This window comes from Balaenoptera borealis (genome assembly GCF_965194805.1).
Source record: "Balaenoptera borealis genome assembly, chromosome: 5".
NCBI classification, from domain to species: domain Eukaryota; kingdom Metazoa; phylum Chordata; class Mammalia; order Artiodactyla; family Balaenopteridae; genus Balaenoptera; species Balaenoptera borealis.
The window spans coordinates 14,094,665-14,121,103 of NC_138862.1; the positions used below are offsets into that span (position 1 = coordinate 14,094,665).

General features: G+C 39.8%; 1 protein-coding gene across 3 annotated transcripts in view; it reads right to left on the reverse strand.

The window, feature by feature from the left end:
• LOC309629569 (uncharacterized protein) overlaps positions 1-26,439 on the reverse strand; it is a 79,448-nt gene that overhangs the window by 34,316 nt on the left and 18,693 nt on the right. The window contains exon 2 of one of the 3 annotated variants that reach the window (XM_082393685.1): positions 1,372-1,468. The exons of 1 other annotated variant lie outside the window; for it this stretch is intronic. In XM_082393685.1, the coding sequence (XP_082249811.1) occupies positions 1,372-1,391 (20 nt within the window). In that variant the 5' untranslated portion in view covers positions 1,392-1,468. Of the gene's footprint in view, positions 1-1,371; positions 4,056-26,439 lie in introns of those variants that run through there. One more of the 3 variants, XM_082393686.1, reaches the window with a different exon arrangement.

Genomic DNA, 26,439 nt, shown 5'->3' on the forward strand with positions numbered 1-26,439 from the left:
AAAAAAAAAAGTGAAGGGAGAAAGGGTCTCAGCCTTGAATACCCCACCCTCTCAGCTATGGCTTCTAACCCCTCCAGGACAGGAGCCAAGGAAGGAGAAGAGGAAAGAAACCACTTAATTGGCACCGATGTAATCTAGCTTTGGTTCTAGCTGGTGTTTAAAGCTGATTCTGTTGTAGAATGCTTTGTGTGTTCTTTAGACAACATGTCCATGTCGGGGATCTCTCACCTGCAGTTGCCTTGATGAGGGTCAATTTACCCTCTTGCTAATAGTTTAGGATGCCTCTGTCAGCCTTGGCATCTAGTGGCATCTCCAACCCCTTCTTGTTGACACTTTCTTGCTTCCCCCAGAAGCCCTTGGGGCGAGATCTAAAACAACTCTAAGCTGGTGCTTTCACAGGTGGCCTTCATCTGGCCCCAGGTGACAGGAACTTCTGACCCATGATCAGAGACAGCCCATCACCTCCCAAACACAGCCCTGTCCTCTGCTGCCACAGGCTAGGTCAGCCAGCCTCTCACCCTTGGAGACTTTTTTTGTAGGCATATGTTATAAACTATAGGATTTACAGCTCAGGCTCTGCACATGACCACCTTGAAGCCCTGTCTCTTGACTTGAGAAAGAAGAATCCCTTTAATGTTGGGAGGTGAGAGATCAAGGGAGAGGAATATGAAACTTGGGTGAAACGTGAAACTCAAAGTCCCAACTTTTCCCAAATAAATCCTCTCTCCAAGCTCCAGGCTCTTCTCCCATATGCCATGAACTCTTTCATAGCCTGGGGTAGGCGGCCAGCTAAGAGTCACAAAACAGGATTTTGACTACCTCCTTTGCAAGTCCTGATTAGGAGGCCCAGTTTCTCACTTTGGAATGTGGGAATAGTTGAGACTTATTACCTGGGAATCTCAACCAAAAATGAGATAGCAAAGAGTCCTAGTAAAAGAGAAACTATTTGTCCCACACATTTAAATTTACCTGTGAATTTTTATTCTCAGGATGAATACCAAAAAAAAAAAAAATTGGTTTTCTCATAATGTCTCTAGTTTATCAACATTGAAAATCCTTACTCTGAGAAATAAATTACATACAGTAACCCATTTAAGCATGTTCTTAAAACAAGCCAACAGAACAAACATCTTTGATGTATGGCTAAAATCTGGGGCCGTGATGAAATGTTAATCTCATTTTTCTTCTCAGTCTCTAGGCTTCTGTCCTTTACTTTGATCCACGCTGTATAAAGCTATTGGCAAATGTATCCCTGAATTTGATGTTATAAATTGTATGTAAATTCACACACTTTGGAACAGAAATGGCAACTTGTAAATCATGACACAGCAATGACTCAGCAGTTTGAAGCCCTCCCAACAACTACCTCACCTCTTTATATGGAGCTTCATCCACAACTCTCCCCTGGGAAGCTTCCTTGATGATTGAGGAGGTCAGTAGACAAACAGGCATCTGCCTTCCCTAAGTGCTGCCAGACATCACCCAAGGAGAATCCCAAAGATGAGGAGAAAGGAAAATAAAGAATTTTTTTAAAAATAAAGATAAATAAATAAATAAATAAATAAATAAAATAAAAATAAAGAAATATATATGGGGCACAGTCCAGCAGAACTGGATATCTGAATAAGCATAGAAGAGAGAGGTTGACAATTGACATTGAGAGGTTGCCCAGGTCACACTGAGTAGTTATTTTATCTCTCTGGGCCACCACCTGATCATTTCAAAATATAGAGAGATAAGGAAAATAATTCCTAAGATTCTGGGACCCTAACTAGGGCTGAGGCAATTATATCCACCTTATGCTGATTTTCTTTGAGCACCAAATCTAACTAGATTAGATTCATCAGGATGCATATAAGGAACATTCCATAAGGATTTCCTACAACAGGGATAGGCAAATTGTGGGCCACCAGCCAAATCTGACTGCTGCCTGTTTTTGAACTGATACAACCTGTGAGCTAAGCATGATTTTTGTTTTCAAATGATTGAAAAGAATTAAAAGAAAAATATTTCATGACGTGAAAATTACATGAAATTCAAGTTTCAGTTTCTATAAACATAGGTGAATGGAACGACGCCACACTCATTTGTATTGTCTATAGCTGTTTTCACACTACAGTGGCAGAGCAGAGTAGCTGGGCAGAGACCAAAGGGTGCACAAAGCCTAGAACATTTATTCTGATGCTTTGCGAGAAAATTTGTCAACACTGCTCTGTAATCATTAATAAGACCATAGACAAGGAGGCTGCATCAGTACAAAGGGGTAGTCTGGGTTCCCATTCACTTCCTAAAACTATGGTAGATGTCTCCAAATTAGCACTGGCATCTCTGTCTTCTACTCAAAATGAAAACACTCCCAGGAGGTCTCTTTGGTACTCCAGAAGAATAAAATAAGGTGGGGAGAGGAGATGGAAGAAGGAAAAAAAAAGATCAAGGGAGTTGCCTTAGTCATTTCTCACATACAAATGATCTAAAAGTTGAACTTCTTTGGACTCCTGGTAAACCAAAGGGAATGAGCCAGCTAATCTGTGCTTCATTCCAGGTCGAAACTGCTCTGATCTCCTCTCTATTTTTATTCTCTTTCAGGCCTCAGAGTTTCAAAATCTTACTCTTATCCTATTAAGAATAACTATGAAAATAGAAGTTGGCCTTAGAATATTAGTTTAGAGATATCGGGGACTTTTGTACTAGAGACTGAAGCCTTTAAAGGATATGAACTTTCCACCTCCAAATGCTTACTTCCAAAGATTTGTCAGGAACACATAAACCAAGAAGGAGTTCATATTTGTGGCTGACTACCAACACACAATTACCGTTAGAGTATAAACTTCCCAGTGAAACTGTGACTTTCCTTCATTAAATAGATAATCCCTCAAGGGCAGAATCCACATCAGCCTCTGCTCTCCTCAAAGGGCCTTGTACCTTGTAAGATGCCATCATAAACAGTGGTTGAATAAATGTTTTACTTATTCAGAAAGTTTACTTTTTCATTTCATGCTGCATATGTATGTTAATTCATAACATAATTCTGGATATTTTGATACATTTTAATATGGTAATATTAATTTAAATAAGCATTTGCATGCACACATCACTATGCAGTACGTAAAGAATTCAACATACATAAATGAAATACAATAGACACGCTACCTGTCCCTAAAGACCAATCCAGAAATTTGGGTCACATAGAACAAAATAATATCCATTCACTAAGTGAGAAATCTGTCATGTGAAGTTAGCACTATGAAAATAGTTCCCCAAAATGACAAGGAAATATAATCCATCTGTAAATATGCATGAAGCAAACAGCAAATTTGTAGGGAAACAACACAAATGGTTTTTAACTGTTGAATCTGTGTAAACATTTGGGGACAAGACAAATCAAAGAATACATCTCCTAGGTAATGGTGAAGATATTCTTTGGATAACTCTCTCCTAGAAGTTATTATTTTCCCTCCTGAAGCCAAGAATATTTATAGAATTTCTCTCATCACAGCATGAATTCACAGGCGATTGCAGCAGTGTTATCTACAAAAGAAATTAGCAGAGCCTACCTCAAGAAGAATTTAGAAGTTTGTACCATAAGCATTTGTATGGAATGTGCAGTTAGCCACTAAGAGCATAAAGCATTAAAATAATAGAAACACAGTGGCTAAAGGTCTCTGTACTGCAGACACAATTCAGACTATATATGTTCACTGACACAAAAACTCACTCCTAAATTCAAAGAAAACTTTCTTTTATTATTAAAAAGAGCTACTGGGCCAAATAGATTCTACTAACCTTTGTCATCAATGTCCTGGGCCCCAAAACAAGAGCACTGTTCAGGGTTTTAGGTGCCATATAATGGAAACCAACTCTGATTACTTGAAGGCAAAAAGCAATTTATCCAACGGATGTGGAGTAAATCACAGGGTTCAGGCAAAGCTAACCAATCAAGCACAGAAAGTGGGCAAAATAAATGGAGACCAGAACCACAGGCAAATTCACGACAGTGGAACTCTATGTAGGACCCTATTTTGGCCCCATTATTACAGCACCACTGCTAACCTCACTGCCACCACTCCAAGACGAATTCGAGAATGCCCCCCTGCTTCTTTGTACCACTGCCCCAGAGTCAAAGTCCAAGGTAGGAACATGGTAGACTTAGCTTTGGTCAAATACCTGTTCCCTAGCATCAAGGGAATGGGAGAAGAACATCTTGAAATAAACTCTCTTAATGAGAATCAAGGTCCTGCTTCCCCAGATCTTAAACTTTCTCAAAGTAGGGATGGTTTTCAGATGTGAGACTAATATCCTTTTTTGGATGTGCCTCCCTTTTCACAAGGAGTTGTAAAATAAACACAGATATCACTCTTACACAAGAGAGGGAATAAATTACAATGCATAATGAAATATAATGCTAGGAACATATAACTGTTCCACGGTCAACCCCATCTTATAGAGAAAAAACACTTCACTTCACTTCTGTGTGTGTTCTAGTTCTTCCAGAATTGAAACCAATGAGAAAGACGCTGAGGTCAGCTCCTCCCATCCCTTTCACAGCCACATGCAGCAGACACTCCAGTTCCAGTGGGCTGTGGCCGTTTGGGCAAGATTAGGAAGATAGTAGAGCACAACAAGAGGGTTAGGTCCCAGGGAAAGGAGGAAAGGCCTCAATGTCCATGTTTACCCCAACAATGAAGTGCGTGAAGGGAGGTGTGCGGGCAACTCCACAGCAACAGGGAAGAGATCCAGGACCGGAGCATCCCTCACTAACCATGAGACAATTACAGACGGTCAGAGCAGAAATATCTTTCATCAATTCCTAACCAGTCCAGATATGGAAGGCTAATCAATAACACCATTATGTGCAGCCAATATTCTGACTTCAGCCTTAGACTACAAGGTCCCAGACTCCATCAGGGACCCTCACAGTCCTGGGGTTCATCAAAACCTAAAGCCATCCAGTTTCCTTCTTTTTTAAAAAATTAATTTTTATTGGAGTATGGTTGCTTTACAATGTTGTGTTAGCCTCCATTGTACAACAAAATGAATCAGCCATACACATACAGATATCCCCTCCCTTTTGGACTTCCTTCCCATTTAGGTTGCCACAGTGCATTAGGTAGAGTTCCCTGTGCTATACAGTATGTTTCCATCAGTTGTCTATTTTATACATAGTATCAATAATGTATATGTGTCAATCCTGGTCTCCCAATTCCTCCCACCCCACCCCTTTCCCCCTTGGTATCCATACATTTGTTCTCTGCGTCTGTGTCTCTATTTCTGTAAAGCCATCCAGTTTCTAATTGCTTCTCTTTCATAATCGAACAGAAACTCAGACTGTATTTCTAAACTTCTTTAGAATGCTTTGGAAACTTAAAGGAATATTTTGCTTACTCAATCGCTCAGCTGGATTTTGAAGTTCTGACAAGCCATGCCAATAGATAATAAGACAAGAAGAATGGTTTTTGTTTAGGAAAAAAAGGCACCATTTTAAAAAAGACATATATTCACTGACACAATGTACATTACAGTATGATAAGTACCTCCACTATATTATTAAAAATACGCTTTAAACTATCCATATGTCTTTCCTAAGAGAATTATTTCCTAGTGACTGAAAGTAGAAACGTTTGTCAGATCTAAGGGAAGGAAGGAGGTGGTCCTTGCTGCTGAGAAAAGTAATAAGTACCCAATCTTCATAGCAGAAATGATAACCTGGAACCAAAGGATTAAATACGGCCCAGGATCAGGTCAAGATTTACCTGGTTTGCTCTCCAGGTTCCTATCCTTAGGGCACAGACACACAAGGGGCTGGTGGTATACTGGGCTGATGAACTGATACCAGGGAGGCCACGTTCATTCAGCCCAGTAGGGAGGAAAGGGGCTGGGCACCCCACCCCAGAGCCAAGCAGACCCAGACCACCCTTCTAAGGCTTGGCAAAGGTGTCCTGTAATTAGGCATTAACATCTAATAAGTAATAAGTGAATACCATTATAAAGCACTTTGCGAATGGAGAAAACCGTATGAGTACCTATTGTTAATAATAATGGTGCTCTACACTATTTACAATAGCCATGACATAGAAGCAACCTAAATGTCCATCAACGGAGGAATAGGTAAAGAAGATGTGGTACAGATATACAATGGACTATTACTCAGCCATAAAAAAGAACGAAATAATGCCATCTGCAGCAACATGGATGGACCTAGAGATTGTGATACTGAGTGAAGTAAGTCAGACAAAGACAAATATCATATGATATCGCTTATATGTGGAGTCTAAAAAAAAAGGGTAAAAATGAACTTATCTACAAAACAGAAAAAGAGTTACAGAGTAGAAAACAAATTTATGATTCCCGGGGGTTGGGGGGGAGTGATAAATTGGGAGATTGTGATTGACATACACACACTACTATATATAAAATAGAAAACTAGTAAGAACCTACTGTATAGCACAGGGCAGTCTACTCAATACTCTATAATGGCCTAAATGGGAAAAGAATCTAAAAAGGAGTGGATATATGTATACGTATAACTGATTCACTTTGCTGTACACCTGAAATTTACACAACATTGTAAATCACTATACTCCAATAAATATTAAGAAAAAATAATAATGGTGCTCTAGGTAGTCACAAGATTCAGGAAGCAGTTTAGTCCTAGGTAGCCTCAGCAGGGAGACCGCTAATGTCCGAAGGGCTAAGCACAAAATGTTTCGATACCTTCCCTGGCTGGAAGGCTGCCCAGAAAAGAAGGCAAGCCTACAGAGCTCTTGAGTTGATTTCTGAGAGCTCCAATGAAGATGCAAACATTGCCAGGGAAAAATCATTACATTTCTTTAACGGATATTTGGAGCAGCAGTCTCATTTGTAGATTTATAAAAGTGGCCCCCTTCAGAGCCCGTAGAAGAGGAAACTGAGAAACTATTTAAATAATATCAAAGGCTCAGCCACCTTTGCAGCCACTTTCATAATCACAATTAATTCAAGGAGGAGGGTAAAGGGCATATGTTGTCCTCTAGCACAATTTCAACAAAAAAATATTCCAATTCCTTTATATTGTTTTTTTTTAACGAATTATTTTCATTGAAGTAATCATGGCATTTTGCAGAGACTTGAATTTTTATTTTATTTTATATTTTATTTCTAGTTATGCAAAAATGTTCATTGTAGCATTTATTGTAATCTGGCAGCCTTTATTCATTTGTTCATTATTTGAATGTCTACAGCGCTGAAAGTGGACACTGCACAGAGAGATTTTTTTGTCTCATTACATTCTCTAATTTTTATATGTATTTAGACTTTTCTCTTCACCTCCATGATAAACCTCTAGAGACCAAGGACAATATGCGGGGCACTGCTTTGTGTTCCTTCTGGGATTCACAGTAATTCTCACTGTGAATCGGTTACATGATGAAATTGACAAAATAGGAGATCTTTTGATTGGACGTTTCTAATTTCAATATTCAGAACCCTTCAAGCAATTTTTATTTATGTATTTAATATTTATTTTTGGCTGTGTTGGGTCTTCGTTTCTGTGCGAGGGCTTTCTCTAGTTTCGGTAAGCGGGGGCCACTCTTCATCGCGGTGCGCGGGCCTCTCACTATCGCGGCCTCTCTTGTTGCGAAGCACAGGCTCCAGACGCTCAGGCTCAGTAGTTGTGGCTCACGGGCCCAGCTGCTCCGCGGCACGTGGGATCTTCCCGGACCAGGGCTCGAACCCGTGTACCCTGCATTGGCAGGCAGATTCTCAACCACTGCGCCACCAGGGAAGCCCCAATTTTAAAAAATATAACTTAGGCAGCAGTGAAGTTCACCTTTGCTTTAAAGTCCCTCCTTCTTAATGCAGGTTAATCATTTCAACAGCATCACAGGGAAGAGAGTTCAGTACCTGAGGACAAGGCAAGTGCGCTCAAGAACTTCCCAAGTTTTCTTCTTTTTCACAGTTGACAGGTCACTACGGCTCACTTAAAGGAGAGGAAAAGACCGGTAGTTTTTTCTAACAAAAATTTTTGGAACACTTTGAGGACTTCCTCTTTTTAGTGCTTTTGATGAGAAATATCTTATTGAATTTTCCATTTATCTACAAAAGCAATATAGAGTCAGTGCCCCCAAGCAAACAACACAGAGACATTAAGGAAAAACCAGAGAAAAGAACTCATTCCTGCCCCTTCCTCTCCAGTGCCAACTTTTTGGAATACTCTTCCATGTTTTTTTTTTAGGCTCAAACATATCAAGAGATGTTTTATTCACATATCTTTTTGCTTTCTGTTTTGTTTTCAATATCGATATCATACAACGCATATTATTTTGTAACTCGCTTCTTTTTTACTCAACAGTGCATAAGGGACGCTCCTCCAAGTTACTGTATCATTAATTTTCCTTTCTTCTAGTATTTGTGTTATAGTCCCTTGTATAGCTGTACAATTTCCCCCCGCCCCCCAATATTTCCTATCATTGAACATTCAGGTATTTTCCATTTACACAGGTCCCTTCATCTGTCTGACCCTCAGTTTGCACTGTAAGCTTCTCTCCACTTTAAAATTTAGAATTTACTTAAAATAAAATCCAGTTCTTTAAAAAAAAAAACTTTTTTCTGGGTAAAATTAATAAATATTTATTTAACTGAGTTTCTTAAAACTACTTTGGATTTGAACTTTAAAACACTGTGATAGTCCAGAGGAGCATCAGAATATTCTAGAATCATCCTTTATAACAGGGAATGTGCATAATTCTATAATTCCTTTAAAATAATTAAAATAAGGGGTTGAAAGTTCTGGCATATTTCTATTACTATGACACAGAAATATATATATATATATATTTATTTATACAAACATTTTCTACTGGGTGTTCTGGGGAACACTGTCCTGGGAAATGCTAATAGTGATCAAATATGTTTAGGAAAATGCTGTTTTGAACTAAATATGCAATTTTTTAAATTCTGAATTTTCTTCTGAAGGTGGTCACTTCCTAACCTCTTCCCCTAGCTTCTCTGTTAAGAAATGGGGGTACCTCTCCAGACTGGTCAGTGCAATAGAGAGAACTTCACACTGCAATCTCTCTATACCATGTACATACAGTCACTGGGAAAATGCATGCAACACCGCCCCAAGCTCCCTTTTATCCCACACACATTGTCATTGCTGAAACATTAAGCAATCAGTCAAGACAGAAGTAAAAATTCATCTTCCTCACTTCATCTGTGCCCTCAATCTTTTTTATTCTTAAAGTTGAAATGAAAGTGACATTTGGATTCACTAGTTAATCATTCATGAGAAACTACCTGAAAGTACAGGACAAAGTGGCTTAGTTTTAATTTAGAAATCAGAATGTGCCTTAAACACAGGCATATGACAATTCAGTTCTCACCTCAAGCAATAGAGGAAAATGAGGCTTGGCTTTCAGTTACCCACATTGGGGAAAGTAGAGGCCAATCCTGGGAATTCAAAATGGCCTGAGGCCTTTTCACAAAGCCCAGCGTGAGCCCTCCCACCCACTGTCACTCACAATTCAATACTTTCTTTTACAGTGCATCAAAGGAATTCATAGGAATTAATAATTCATAGGAATTATCTTTTTCTAACTGGGTGATATCCAAAATATGAGTATTCTCCCCCATGGGAATAACAGTGCTAGAGACTGAGAATAAAAAGAAACTTTTCCCAAAAGACTAACTCTAAGTAGAACAATAGGCCAAACACTCAGAGGTAAGGGCCACAAGATGCTAAGTGACAAGGGCCAAACGGGATCGCCGCTATCCTCAGAAATGAGGACTGCTGCATTTTCCAGAACAAAACTTCTTGGGCAGACAGGAGGACCAGCTGAGTCAGAATTACCCTGGTCTTGATTAAAAAAAAAAAAAGACTGACCTGACCCAGACCTACCGCATCAGACCACAAAGGTGTGTGTCCTGGAATCAAGCCTTTTCACAAGCATCCCAGAAGATTCTGACGGACACAAAAAATTTAAAACCAGAGGAACCATGGTGGTTCTCTAAGTGTGGTCCCTAAACCAGCAGCATCCAAATCACCTGGATCTTATTACATTTAGAATGGATAAACAACAAGATCCTACTGTATAGCACAGGGAACTACATCCAATCTCCTGGGATAAACCATAATGGAGAAGAATATAAAAAAAAAAAAGAATGTATATACGCATATAACTGAGTCACTTTGCTGTATAGCAGAAATTAACACAACATTGTAAATCAGCTATACTTCAATAAAAAAAAAAAAAGAAACAAAGCACCTGAATCTTGTTAGAGATGCACATTCTGTAGCACCACAGACCTACTGATTCAGAAATTCTGGTGGGGGCCTCAGCAATCTCTGTTTAAGAAGCCTTCCAGGTGATCCTGACACACGCCAAAGTTTGAGAAGCACTGCCATAGCACACTTCTGCAGGACTCAGTTTGGAAAATGTGGAATGGCCAAGGAGAACACAAGAATTTAAAGATGGAAGCCATCACTTGAAGCTGAGATAAAATGTAGATCCTTAAGAGGGGAGCTCATGTTTAGGGCAGGGGACTTAAATTATGGACGACTTAGTGGAAAGAAGAAGACAGGGCACTTGAGACAAAGGGAAGAATGGGAGAAAATTATAAGAGGCAGGCATATGCATCTGTCCAGGGTCAATAATCAGTTCAGCAAGCATGAAAATTTCATGCCATTTTTTTTTAAAGTTATTCCTAGGGACTGGTATATTTTTACTTATTTTTAATTAATTAATTTATTTTTTTGGCTGTGTCAGGTCTTAGTTGCAGCACACGGGACCTTCGTTGAGGCACCCAGGGATCCTTTGTTGCGGCACATGGGCTCTTCTTTGTGGCGTGGGCTTCTCTCTAGTTGTAGCGCGTGGGCTTCTCTCTAGTTGTGGTGTGCGGGTTTTTCTCTTCTCTAGTTGTGGTGCGCAGGCTCCAGAGCACATGGGCTCTGTAGTTTGCAGCACACAGGCTCTCTAGTTGAGGCACACGAGCTCAGTAGTTGTGGTGCATGGGCCTAGCTGCCCTTTGGCATGTGGGATCTTAGTTCCCTGACCAGGAATCAAACCCACATCCCCTGCACTGGAAGGTGGATTCTTTACCACTGGACACCAGGGAAGTCCCTCATGCCATTTTTGAGTTACGGAAATTACAGTTGTACAGTCGTGCTAAACTTGGGATCTGGGAGAACTTAAAAGTAACAGTGAAGAGTGTGGACCTTCTTGTTCAGACATTGAGGAAACATTCAAGGATAATGGGGTGAGGAATAACAAGCCACAAGATTGTGTTTAGGAAATGCATTAGTGCACTTTGGGGAACACAGTGGAGAGGCTGAAACTGGGTAATTAAAAGTCTTGCAATATTCCAGAAATAAAGTGATAAGGGTCTGGATTAGGGTGATGGCTGTGAGAAGCAAAGTTATCAAATAGATACAGGAGGCTTCAAGAAGTAAAGATGGGCTGTACTTGGTGTTTGAATGGGATAGGGGGAGTGTGAAGGAGGAGGAGGAAAAAGAGAGGGAGAAGGGAAAAAATTAAGTGACCAAAGGTGACAACCCAGCTCCCAGGCTAATAAATCAGGAGCATTTATGAACACGGGAAATTCTGAAGGGGGTGCATGTTTTGGGGGGATCAGAGACTGAGCCTTCGTATTATTTTTCAATCATCTCCACTCTTTACATCACTAGCAGTTCTCAGAACAAATTGTCCTCTACATACGCAAGTTCCGTTCCGAGAGTGCGTTCAAAAGTTCAACTAACACAATCGGCTATATAGTACTGTACTGTAATAGGTTTATAATACTTTTCACACAAATAATACATAAAAAACAAACGAACAAATACAAAAAAATAAAGAAAACATTTTAAATCTTACAGTACTGTACCTTGAAAAGTACAGTAGTACAGTACAACAGCTGGCATACAGGGGCATGTTTGCATCTTTGAAAGTTCGCAACTTGAAGGTTCATATGTAGGGGACTTACTGCATAGCCAATTGAGTTAGTTGGGTACCTAGGCTAACTTTGTTAGACTTATGAACAAATTGGACTTACAAACGAGCTCTCAGAACGGGACTCATTAGTACATAGGGGACTTACTGCATATACAAAAGTCCATATATAAAAACCCTAAGTATCCATAGCCCATACTGATTGTATCAGTTTCCTATGGCTGCCATAACAAACTAGGTGGCTTAAAACAACAGCAATTTCTAAAGTTCTAAAGGCCAGAAGTCTGGAATCAAGGTGTCAGCAGGGCGATGCTCTGTGATGGGATCTATGGGAGAATCTATTCTTTGCCTCTTTTAGCTCCTGGTAGCTCCACACAGTCCTTTACTTGTGGCTGCATCACTCCAATCTCTGCCTTCATCTTCCCATGGCCTTCTCCTCTGTCTTCTTTCTATTATAAGAACACTTGTCTGGTAGGATGAATTGGGACATTGGGATTGACATATATGCACTAATATGTATAAAATAGATAACTAATAAGAACTTGCTGTATAAAAAAATAAAATAAAATTCAAAAAAATCATATACAATTTTAAAAAATGTAAAAAAATTAAAAATGATTATCTAGGGATGAATTGGGAGATTGGGATTGACATATATACACTAATATGTATCAAATAGATAACTAATAAGAACCTGCTGTATAGCATAGGGAACTCTACTTCACTCTGCTGGTGCAGTAGAAACTAACACAACATTGTAAAACAACTTTACCCCAATAAAAAAAAAAAAGACTATCTAATGATCATTTCCTTGTATAAGGAAAAGAAAAAGAAAGAAAAAGAACACTTGTCCTTGGATTTAGGACCCACCCAGATGATTCAGGATGATCTCATCTCAATATCTTTATTTAATACATTTGCAAAGACCCATTTCCCAAATAAGGTCACACTCACAGGCTGCAAGGGCTAGGATGTGGACATATCTTTTGGGGGACTGCTGTTCAATCCACTACACTGATATAAATACATAATTGAATACCTACGTAAATCAATGGGAGGGAATAGACAAATCTCCAGTGCTTAAAATTCTAAATAATATATGTAGATACTTCCCCTGAAAGGAAACGGAGCATAATTCCCCTTTCCTTAAATGTGAGCTGCACATAGTGAATTCTGTCCAAAGAGGACAGTACAGGAAGGGGTAGAGAGAGAATAACTTTACTGACAAATGCTAGCTCAGCTGAAGGATCAAGGTTAACATATACAGTGACAAGTCATGTTAATCACATGTACCTCTCATATGCTATGATGAGAATGACATTTGACCTCTGTGTTCTTCCTTACAAAAGCCCATAACCCCAGTCTAGCTGTGAAAAAGCATCAGACAAACCTGAACTAAAAGACTAAAAGACAGTCTACAAAATACCTGACCAGTACTCCTCAAAGTTGTCAATGGCCTCCAAACCAAGAAAAGCTTGAAAATTTGCCATAGTCTAAAGGGCCTAAGGAGATATGACAACCGAATGTAACATGGGATGCTGGAAGAGAAATGGGTCATTAGCAAAAACTAAGGAAATCTAAATAAAGTATGGACATTTGTTAATAACTAAGTATCAATATTGGTTCATTAGTTGTGCAAATGTACCGTTCTAAGATATAGATACTGGGTGTATGGGAACTCCCTGCACTGTATTTGCAACTTTTCTATTAATCTAAAACTGTTCTAAAATTTAAAAAAGGTTATTTTAAGATATGTATATTGTTACATTCCTGTGATAATGGAATGAGGGTCTAATTCAGGGATTCTGAGCCTTAGCACCATTGACATTTTGTTGAAGGGACTCTCCTGTGCACTGTAGGATGTTAAACAGCATCCCTGGCCTCTACTCACTAGATGCCAGTAGAATCTGTCCCCTTCTCCACCCCACTGTGGACAACCAAATGTGTCTCCTTCTGATATTGTCAAGTATTAGTTGCTATTATTATAATTTATTATAATCTTTATTTTATAATAATTCCTTATCATTATTTTACAATTCTATTCTTCACCCTAAGAAAGATTAATAACATCCTACCAGCCAAGGAGAGGAGCCCTTGAATTAAAACACAGCCCCTCAAATACTGAAGAGTGGCGGCAGCCCAGGAGAGCAATGCAATGCATGTTTGCAGCTCATCCCGAATGTTTTCATCTGTGACCTAAGCTGAGTAACCAGCTTTTTGAACAGCTAACTTCGCTGAGATTCAATCAGGAACAGGCTTTATATTTTCTCCAGTCACTTCCAACCTGCCTCTTTCGAGCTCTTTTCTCACTTCTTGACGGTGTCTCAGACAGATAATGGAGATGTTCGGTCGGTTTCAGTAGTTAGAAGAGCCTCCTTATAAAATGATCCCAGCTGACCCGACTTACTAATTTAACGTGAGCTTCAGCCTCAGGTCCATTTCACAGCACAAGCCTGGCTCTTGAGCGGGGCTGTGCAGTGTCCATACTCCTCCTTTTCCCTCTGCATCCTGCTTCCTGAACCTCCAGGTTCCAGCAGGTGGGAGCAGGATCAGAGAAAAAGAGGTCTCTCATCCAGAGTGCTGCTGGGTTTCCCCTTGGGCAGAGGTCCACGTGATGGCTCTTTCTTGGGGTGCAAGAAGGGTTTTCCAAAGCTCATGGGGAGCTCTGCCCTGGGGGTGATCTGCCCCCTTGATGACTTTTTTGCCCCAGCCCCAGTCCCCACTCCTGCCCTGGTGGTCCATCTGCACAACTGCTACTGCTGGAATTCCCTGACCACTAAAATCTTCTTGGGCCTTGTATCTTTGAGACAATTTTTGCCAGGTTACCACCCATGACTTCATTTTCCCCATAGAAGTGTTACATTGTATCACACAAAAACGTGTGAGTGTAGCTCTCCTAGCTGCCTTCTCTAGCCTTCCAGACATCACAGACTGCTCCTATCAACCTTCTCCCTGCCCAGTTACAAAGACAAGAGGGATAAGCTAGTACATTCCTGTGTATGCGCAAACTCCAGGGAACACGGTCAGTTTCTCCCAAGAAGGATCTCACCACCCCTCACTGCACTAGGATGGACCTGTGGGTCCCCTCAGCTCAGCCAGCCTCCAGCCAGTGAGGCAGCTTCCCTTCTGGGGGGCAAACTCAGATTCTGAGAGGTTACCTTGGAGCCCTAGTGCTCACTTGGCATGCTGGGGGGGGGGCACTACCTCCCTCCCTAAGGCTCTCTACTACATCAACAACGAACTACTTCCATAAAACCCCCTTCTGTAACTCTCCCCTTGAATGAGCTCTCCTGAAACTTCTTGTCTTCTTTATACACAGAATGTGGGAGTAGCAGAATAATCTATTTTCTTTTGGTAGAGTTATGGAAGGGGGATTAGCCACTTTCAAGCATTCCCTTTAAACTATGGAAGTACTTACTAACTTTACAGGCCTTTAGCTGGAAGCCCTTACTGTGGGAAATGTTGCCTTCAACATTCTGTTAATCTGTGTATAGCTGTATTATAAATGGCATTGTTTAAATTCTTGGCAGTTAGAGATGCTGACCAGGGTGTATCCCACCAGATATGGTAAGAAGTAGACATTACTGCATACATAGCAGCTCAGCTGGGCGGGCACCATGAAAGAAAATTCAAAAGGGACACTTGGAAAACAGAGCAGTCATGGTAGGAAGAAAACATAAAGGAGAAATAAACCTATCACATGCAAGCATCATGAAGACCTTACCCAGACCCCTTGGCCCTTTGGGGTTCTGCAGTCATACAAGGAAGCGAAGATCAATCTTGTTCATACAAATGGGGAGAGTATGTGGTTGTCACAAAGTCCCTCTCAGGGAGCTGGGGATGACCAGACTTAGCATAGCTCTAAAGTGAACCACCTGAGCCAGGCTCACATCAGAAAGAGGAGAGAAAGAAAAGACTTTATCCCATCACAGCCTCCTGATTTAGCATCCATGACCACAGGGGGAGTCAGGCTGGCACTAATTTGGAGATGTTTGCACTTGGCGCCTCCTAACTCATCTTTGAGAGCTCCAGGAGACCATGTGCTGCTCACCTCTACATCTTGGCATTTGGATTCTTTCTGCTTAGATCAGAAACATTCCAAATTATATAGATCTGACATATTAAACAAAGGAAGAGTATCCCAAAACATAAGGAACAGCAGGTAATCATGATATATTATGTTATAGATAAGGAATTAACGGATGATAGAGGATTGTGACATTACCCAACCGGGAGAACCTTTGGAAGGAAATATTATCAGGACAACCTGGACTCCAGTCAGTCCCCCATTCCTTGGGATGGAGGGGGAAGAGTTAAAGGGAATCAGAACAGCTCCTGAACTTCCCAAAAAAGATTCCTAGATTCACTCAATTCAGAGATACCATCAACTTTGAGACACAACCCCCAAAACGGGGTAAAATAAAGAGATATCAAAACTTGAAATATCTGTTTCAATAGTGAAGTGCTTCCTGCTTTTAGAAATATTAAAATAGGAAGGAAAATCAGGAAAACAGAATAATTAAATGGCTCCTAGACTAGAAAAAAACTTTGAAAAGTCCTTTAGCTGACCATGTGCATTCAGGCAGGCCCCTACACTCTCACTCAAATCAAAGGAAGTCTGGCTAATTTTAAAGATTAGACTTCTTTTCATTTTCAGTGGCATTCCCTCAGTGGGAGTGAATTATAATTTGCCACTGGTATAAATAAGAGAAAGTAAAAGTGCATATAATTTGCATACTAAAAATTGGAATACTAACGAAGACAAATCACTCTTCTCAGTGGAATGGTCTACCACTAAGTTCCTCCCTTTTACTCTACTTTTAACTTGGCTTAGAGAAAAATTAAAACAAACAAACAAACAAAAAAAGAGGGAACAAGAATTCTATTTAGAAAGCACCCTAGCTTTGTGATTTTAGTCATGAATTTCAGTAGATGCATTAGTTTTTTTAAATATATGGTACACCCATATTAATTTTCTTATGCTTAAAACCAGCTCTTATAAGAATTAGAAATTAGGATCTGCTCAATTACAGAGAAAAGTCTAATCTGGGATTTGATAAATCATATACTGAAAACTCTTCCTTGTACAAGACACTGTGAGGAAATGGTGAAGCTCAGTCTTTGGACTTAGCAGAACTAGGCTGGAAATTGAACTCTCTGACTTACTTGGGTATGCCACTTCTATTCTTGTGTTTTGATTTATAAAATGTTGCAGATAATTCCTAGATATTAAATTCAGGATTAAATCAAATAATGTGTGTAAAGCACTTTACACAGTATCAGGCATTCAGTAGGTTTTAAATCTATTCTATCATCCCTGCCTTTTCAAAAAATTATAGTTTCAAAGTAAATGTTAATTTTAAAGTGAATTGCCTTGTTATTAATTTAGCTGATTTAGACCTCCACTTTCATGGGAAATTTGAAAGAACTTTGTTGTTATTTAACAAGCAAATGGTACCTACTTCATGCCAGGCACAGTGCAAGGGGGAGCTGAGCATGGCAGGTGCCCTCAGAGCAGTGACTGACAGCCTAGGAGGCTCTGTAGAGATGGAGGGACTGGAGCATAGCAAGTTGTCTGGGAGGCAGGGGTGGAGTCAAGGACAGTTGGATGCCATATTCTTCAGAAGGGAGGGAATCTATTATCATCATGTCCATCAGCCAAGGACCCAGGGAGTAGACCACGAATTCTGTCTGCATATCTGCTGGAGAATCAAAAGCTCCAGAAATGCCTGGGTTCCTTCAAGTTCATTCTTCCAGGGACTTCCTGCAAGTATTCAAATCAACTTCCTGCTCTACTTGGCTTCTTTTTCTTTTGCCTCAGGATTTCATTTCCCACAGTCCCTGTGTTTTTCATTGTGTTTCATGGCTCTCCCTTACATTGAGTCTGATTCCTGATGCCTCTTTGCAAGACCACCCTCCCCAGAAAAGCCTTGGAAACTCCCATGAAATCTAAGTTTAGAAAAGCAATTTATTTCCAGGAGTGTCCTTGGAGGCTCACTCTAGACCAGACGCTTACTTTTTGGGACTTAACAATGTTTCTACAGAATCACAATGACCTCCTCATGCCATTGCAAAAAAGGGTCTAGGATCAAATTCAGGGTCCAAGGTAGAAAGGATGTCGGCATTGAGGGGAAAGGGCCTGAGATGTGAAGCCACTAAGTCACCATGGAAGACATTGGACACTGATATACCAGCAAGATGAAGCCATTGGCCTAGGAAAGAAACAAACTCTACAAATTAACACACCAGCTCCAGACCTCTGAGTGTGGAAGTTGATGGATGCAGAGTGCTCCAGATCTCAAGCACAATTGAAGTTCCCTGGGGTTTTGGCTTAAGGAAGGCTAATAGAGATCAAAATAAAGAGAAAACCCACTGCCTGCAGAAGGCTCCTGTAGCTGGAAAGAAAATTAAATATTTGGGAAAATTTGAAAGACCAATTTGGCAGGGACTCAAATGGAGGGGAAGAGTGCCATCCTATGAGACTGGTGAGGTAAGGAAAGGAGTGGAACACCAATTTAAACACCAAAGGAGGATCTCAGACCAAAGACAAGATGGCGGAGTAGAAGTAGAAGGACCTGAGCTCACCTCCTCTCACAAAAAGAACAAAGTCACAACTAATGGCTGAACAACCATTGACGAAAAAGACTGGAACCCACACAGAAAAAGATATTCTACTCCCAAAGACAAAGAAGAAGCTGCAATGAGATGGAATGAGAGTTCTGAGCCCCACGTCAGGCTCCCCACTCTGGAGGTCTGGCATCAGGAGGAGCCCCCAGAGCATTTGGCTTTGAAGGCCAGTGGGGCTTGATTGCCGGAATTCCACAGGACTGTGGGAAACAGAAACTCCACTCTTGGAGGGTGCACACAAGGTGTTGTGCACACCAGGGGAAAAAGCAGTGATTGCATAGGAGCCTGGGCCAGATCTACCTGCTGATCTTGGAGGGTCTCCTGGGGAAGTGGAGGGCAGCTGTGGCTCACTGCAGGGACAAGGACACTGATGACGGAGGAACTGGGGAGTACTCATTGGCTTGAGCTGTCCTGGAGGCCGCCATTTTGATGCCAAGACCTGGCCCCAACCAACAGTCCATAAGCTCCAGTGCTGGGCGGCCTCAGGCCAAACAACCAACAGAGCAGGAACACCACCCCACCTATCAGCAGACGGGCTGCTTAAAGTCTTCCTGAGCCCACAGCCACCTCTAAACACACCCCTTGACATGGTCCTGCCCACCAAAGGGACAAGACCCAGCTCCACCCACCAGTGGGCAGGCACAAGTCCCTCCCACCAGGCAGCCTGCATAAACCTCTTAGATCAGCCTCACCCACTACGGGGCAGACACCAGAAGCAAGAAGAACTAGAGTCCGTCAGCCTGTGGGACCACAAACAGAAAGTTAGACAAAATGAAATGGTAGAGGGGTATGTTCCAGAGGAAGGAACAAGATAAAACCCCAGAAGAACAACTAAGTGAAGTGGAGATAGGAAATCTACCTAAAACAGAATTCAGAGTAATGATAGTAAAGGTAATCCAAGATCTTGGAAAAAGAATGGAGACACAGACCAAGAAGATACAAGAAATATTTAACAAAGAGCTAGAAGATATAAAAGACAAACAGAGTTGAACAATACAATAACTGAAATGAAAAAACACAAGTAGGAATAAATGAGGCAGAAGAATAGATAAGTGAGCTGGAAGACAGAATGGTGGAAATCCTGCCACAGAACAGAATAAAGAAAAAAGAATGAAAAGAAATGAGGACAGTCTCAGAGACCTCTGGGACAACATTAAATGCACCAACATTCACATTTTAAGGGTCCCAAAAGAAGAGGAAGAGAAAGGACCTGAGAAAATATTCGAAGATATTATAGTTGAAAACTTCCCTAACATAGAAAAGAAACACTCACTCAAGTGCACGAAGTGCAGAGAGTACCATACAGGATGAACCCAAGGAGGTATATGCTGAGACACATATTAATCAAACTGAAAAAAAACTAAAGACAAAGAAAAAATATTAAAAGCAACAAGGGAAAAGCAACAAATAACATATAAGGGAATCCCAATAAGGTTATCAGCTGATTTTTCAGCAGAAACTCTGCAGGCCAGAAGGGAGTGTCATGATATATTTAAAGTGATGAAAGGGAAAAACCTACAAACAAGAATACTCTAGCCAGCAAGGCTCTCATTCGGATTCAATGGAGAAGTCAAAAGCTTTACAGACAAGCAAAAGCTAACAGAATTCAGCACCACCAAACCAGCTTTACAACAAATGCTAAGGGAATTTCTCTAGGGGGAAAAGCATAGGCCACAACTAGAAATAAGAAAATTACCAATAAAGGCAAACATACAGTAAATGTAGGAAACCATCCACACAAATATGATATCAAAACCAGCAATGAGAAGAAGAGAGTACAAGTGCAGGATATTGGAAATGCATTTGAAATTAAGAGACCAGCAACTTAAAACAATCTTGTATATATATAGACTGATATATCAAAACCTTATGGGAACTGCAAACCAAAAATCTACAATAGATACACACACAAAAAAGAAAAAGGAATCCAAACACAACACTAAAGTTAATTATCAAATCACAAGAGAAGAAAACAAAAGAGGAAGGGAAGAAAAAAGACCTATAAAAACAAATCAAAAACAATGAACAAAATGGCAATAAGAATATACATACTGGTAATTACCTTAAATGTAAATGGATTAAATGCTCCAACAAAAAGACAGACTGGCTGAATGGATACAAAAACAACACCCATATATATCTGTCTACAAGAGACCAACTTGAGATCTAGGGACACATACAGAGTGAGGGGCTGGTAAATGGTATTCCATGCAAATGGAAATCAAAAGAAAGCTGGAGTAGTAATACTCACATCAGACAAAATAGACTTAAACACTGTTACAAGAGACAAAGAAGGATACTACATAATGATCAAGGGATCAATCCAAAAAGAAGACATAACAATTGTAAATATATATGCACCCAAACATAGGAGCACCTCAATATATAAAGCAAATATTAACAGTTATAAAAGGAGAAATTGACAGTAACACAATAATAGTGGGGGACTTTAACACCCCACTTACCTCAATGGACAGTTCATCCAGACAGAAATAACGAAACACAGGCCTTAAAGGACACATTAGACCAGATGGACTTAATTGATGTTTATAGAGCATCTCATCTGAAAGCAGCAGAATATGCATTTTTTCAAGTACACATAGAACATTCTCTAGGATAGATCATATAATGGGCCATAAAGCAAGCCTCAGTAAACTTAAGAAAATCGAAATCATATCAAGCATCTTTTCTGACCACAATGCTATAAGATTAAAAATCAACTTCAAGAAAAAAACTGTAAAAAACAGAAACATGTGGAGGCTAAACAATATGCTACTCAACAACCAATGGATCACCAAAGAAATCAAAGAGGAAGTCAAACAATATCTAGAGACAAATGAAAATGAAAACATGATGACCCAAAACCTATGGGACGCAGCAAAAGCAGTTCTAAGAGGGAAGTTTATAACAATACCATCTTACTTCAGGAAACAAGAATAATCCCAAATAAACAACTTAACTTTACACCTAAGGCAACTAGAGAAAGAAGAACAAACAAAATCCAAAGTTAGCAGAAGGAAAGAAATCATAAAGATCAGAGCAGAAATAAATGAAATAGAGATAAAGAAAACAGTAGAAAAGATCAATGAAACTAAAAGCTCGTTCTTTGAAAACATAAACAAATTGATAAACCTTTAGCTAGACTCATCAAGAAAAAAACAGGGCTCAAATGAATAAAATTAGAAATGAAAAAGAAGTTACAACTGATACCACAGAAATATAAAGGATCATAAAAGAGTACTATAAGCAGCTATATGCCAATAAAATGGACAAGCTAGAAGAAACGGACAGATTCTTAGAAAGGTACAATCTCCCAACACTGAACCAGGAAGAAATAGAAAATATGAATAGACCAATCACAAGTACTGAAATTGAAACTGTGATTAAAAAAACCCCCAACAAACAAAAGCCCAGGACCAGATGGCTTCACAAGTGAATTCTAGCAAACACTTAGAGAAGAGTTAACACCTATCCTTCTGAAACTATTTCAAAAAATTGCAGAGTAAGGAACACTCCCAAACTCATTCTATGAGGCCACCAGCACTCTGATACCAAATCCAGACAAATACATCACAAGAAAAGAAAATTACAGGCCAGTATCACTGATGAACATAGTTTCAAAACTCCTCAAAAAAAAATACTAGCCAACTGAATCCAACAATACATTGAAAGGATTATACACCACGATCAAGTGGGATTTATCCCAGGAATGCAAGGATTCTTCAACATCCACAAATCAACCAGTGTGATACACCACATTAACAAATTGAAGAATAAAAACCACATGATCATCTCAGTAGATGCAGAAAACTTTTGAGAAAATTCAACACCGATTTATGATAAAAACTCTCCAGAAAGGGGGCATTGAGGGAACATACCTCAACATAATAAAGCCTATATATGACAAACCCACGGCTAACATAATACTTAATGGTGAAAAGCTGAAAGCATTTCCTCTAAGATCAGCAACAAGACAAGGATGTCCACTCTTGCCACTTTCATTCAACATAGTTTTGGAAGTCCTAGCCATGGCAATTAGAGAAGAGAAAGGAATAAAAGGAATCCAAATTGGAAAAGAAGAAGTAAAACTGTCACTGTTTGCAGATGACATAATACTATACTTAGAAAAACCCTAAAGATGCTACCAGAAAACTACTAGAGCTCTTCAATGAATTCGGTGAAGTTGCAGGATACAAAATTAATACACAGAAATCTGTTGCATTTCTACACACTGACAACAAAAATCAGAGAGAGAAATTAAGGAAACAATCCCATCTAGTATTGCATGAAAAGAATGAAATACCTAAGAATAAACATACCTAAGGAGGCAAAAGACCTGTACTCCAAAAACTATATAAGATATTGATGAAAGAAATCGAAGACAAAGCAAACAAATGGAAAGATATATCATGTTCTTGGATTTCAAGAATCAATATTGTCAAAATGACTATACTACCCAAGGTAATCTATTGAGTCAATGCAATCACTATCAAATTACCAATGCCATTTTTTACAGATCTAGAACGAAAAATCTTAACATTTGCATAGAAACACAAAAGACCCCGAATAGACAAAGCAATCTTGAGAAAGAAAAATGGAGCTGGAGGAATCAGGCTCCCTGACTTCAGACTATACGATAAAGCTACAGTAATCAAAACAGGATGGCAGTGGCACAAAAACAGAAATATAGATCAATGGAACAGGATAGGAAGCCCAGAAATAAACCCACACACCTATGGTCAATTAATCTATGACCAAGGAGGCAAGAATATACAAAGGAGAAAAGACAGTCTCTTCAATAAGTGGTGCTGCGAAAACTGGACAGCCGCATGTAAAAGAATGAAATTAGAACATTCTCTAACACCATACACAAAAATAAACTCAAAATGGATAAAAGACCTAAATGTAAGAACAGACACTATAAAAGTCTTAGAGGAAAACATAGGCATAACAGTTTTTGACATAAATCACAGCAATATCTTTTTGGATTCACCTCCTAGAGTAATGAAAATAAAAACAAAAATAAACAAATGGAACCTAATTGAACTAAAAAGTTTTTGCACAGCAAAGGAAACCATAAATAAAATGTAAATACAACCCACAGAATGGGAGAAAATATTTACAAACAATGTGACCAATAAGGGATTAAACTCCAAAATATTCAAACAGCTCCTGCAGCTCAATATAAAAAAAAAAACCAAACAACCTAATCAAAAAATGGACAGAAGATCTAAATAGACATTTCTCCAAAGAAGACATACAGATGGCCAAAAGACACATGAAAAGATGCTCAACATAGCCAATTATTAGAGAAATGCAAATCAAAACTACAGTGAGGTATCACCTCACACTGGTCAGAATGGCCATCAACAAAGTATCTACAAACGATAAATGCTGGAGAGGGTGTGGAGAAAAGGGAACCCTCCTACACTGTTGGTGGGAATGTAAATTGGTACAGCCACTTTGGAAAACAGTATTGAGGTTCCTTATGAAACTAAAAATAGAGCTACCTTATGATCCAGCAATCCCACTCCTGTGCATTTATCCAGAGAAAACCATACTTCCAAAAGATACATGCACCCCGACGTTCATTGCAGCACTATTTACAATAGCCAAGACATGGAAGCAACCTAAATGTCCATCGACAGAGGAATGGATAGAGAAGATGTGTACATATATACAATAGAATATTACTCAGCCATAAAAAAGAATTAAATAATGCATTTTGCAGCAACATGCATGGACATAGAGATTATCATACTAAATGAAGAAGTCAAAGACAAAATATCATGTGATAGCACTTATATGTGGAATCTAAAAAATTATTCAAATGAACTTATTTATAAGACAGAAAGAGACTCACAGACTTAGCAAACAAACTTACGGTACCCAACGGGAAAGGTGGCAGGGGAGGGATAAATTAGGAAGTTGGGATTAACATATACACACTACTTTATAGAAAATAATCAACATGGACCTACTCTATACCACAGGGAACTCTACTCAATATTATATAATAACCTATATGGAAAACTCTGAATAAAATAGATATATGTGTAACTAAATCAGTTTGCCGTACACCTGAAACCAACACAACACTGTAAATATACTCCAATATAAAATAAAAATTTAAAAAAAAGTCACCTCTGGGGCGTCCCTGGTGGCGCCGTAGTTAAGAATCCGCCTGCCAATGCAGGGGACACGGGTTCGAGCCCTGGTCCAGGAAGATCCCACATGCCGCGGAGCAACTAAGCCCATGCGCCACAACTACTGAGCCTGCGTGACGCAACTAATGAAGCCCACACACCTAGAGCCCGTGCTCCGCAACAATAGAAGCCACCACAATGAGAAGCCCGTGAACCGCAACGAATAGTAGCCCTCGCTCGCTGCAACTAGAGAAACCCCACGCGCAGCAACAAAGACCCAATCCAGCCGAAGATAATAAATAAATAAGTAAAATAAATTTTTTTAAAAAAAGGCACTTTTGTGGCATCCATGTTACCTAGTATACAGTTGGATACGTGGCTCTGAATCTCAGAAGAGGTCTTGGATTGAATAAATAATTTTATGTTATTTGTTTTTTTACCACAATAAAAATTAAAATAAAGAAAATCCCCTCCTCCCAAATAAAATAACACACCAAAAGAACATTTGAAAGAGGAGTCTTCAGAAGATTTAGGAAGCCCTGACCTCCCTCTGAGTCACCTTGTTCTTGCTCTGACATTTCTCTGCCTGCTTTGATTTTGCTTTTCAAGCCACAGATTCACACTGGGCACAGCACTGAGCAGACTCCACGGCCTGGCACATTTTCCCACCAGATATTCACTCCTAACGGAGACTGATTTATGTATTAATTGTCTCAGCATAACAGGTGACACCTTGTGCCTTGGCTATCCTTCATTGTCAACAAGAGCCCCCAATAAGACCTGAAACCTTTCTTGCCTGCCTGGTGACTCTGCACCTGTGATTCGCAGTGCCTGCTCTCTCACCCCTCGACTTGCTGGCAGAGGCTGAGGCCGCTGATGGTAAGCACTCCCCTCCCCACAGCTGCCCCTCCCAGATTTTATGTCCAAGAGGCAGAAGGAAGAGGGGGACATGGGCACCTCCATCATCGCATCTGATGAAAACAGTCACTGGGAGTTGGATCAGGCAGGGCCCTTGCAGGGGGACTTCTGTTCCAGAACCATCCCCAAGCTGTTAACACCTTTGCATCTCATTTGGCAAATGTTCTAAGACCAAATGACTTTGGAATAAACTCTTGCCCAAGGTTGGGTCAGTAGCTCTGACTGGATGCTCCCGAATGAGATAAAGAGAGAGAGAGAGGAATTTTCAAGATTAAGACCTTCCAGGAAAATAATGTGAGGCTAATTAAAAATAATTTAACCTAAATACAGGTGAGGTTCCCAGGGCAAAACACATCCCTTCTGACTGCAAGGATCAGAAAAATTACACTAAAAAAACCCAATGCTATCAAGCCCAGTTTTCAAGCATTTGGTTTTCCTCTGAATTTTTGCAGGAAATATAAATTGTAACACATTACAAAGAACCTCACCCAGCAGCGCAAGCCAGAGTGCTTACACGGCACAATCTTGATGTTCTCAGCCCACCCTCAGTAACTGATTCGTTCTCATGACATGAATAATTTGTTATCCAAATGCAAGTATGATTAAAAGTTTCTCCTAAGAGTCTAAAAATAATACTGTGAGATTCTGAGTTGACTCAGTTACTCTTTGGTTCTTAAAATGCAAGAAAAAAAGTGGATGTAAAATGAAGAGTGTATCTCTGAAATCTTCCTATTTGAACCTAATTATTTTATTTCATGATCCGTAGCCTACTAATTGCACGTGTCAGAAATAATAGGCGTTAGCACTTAACGTGGTACTTACAATAT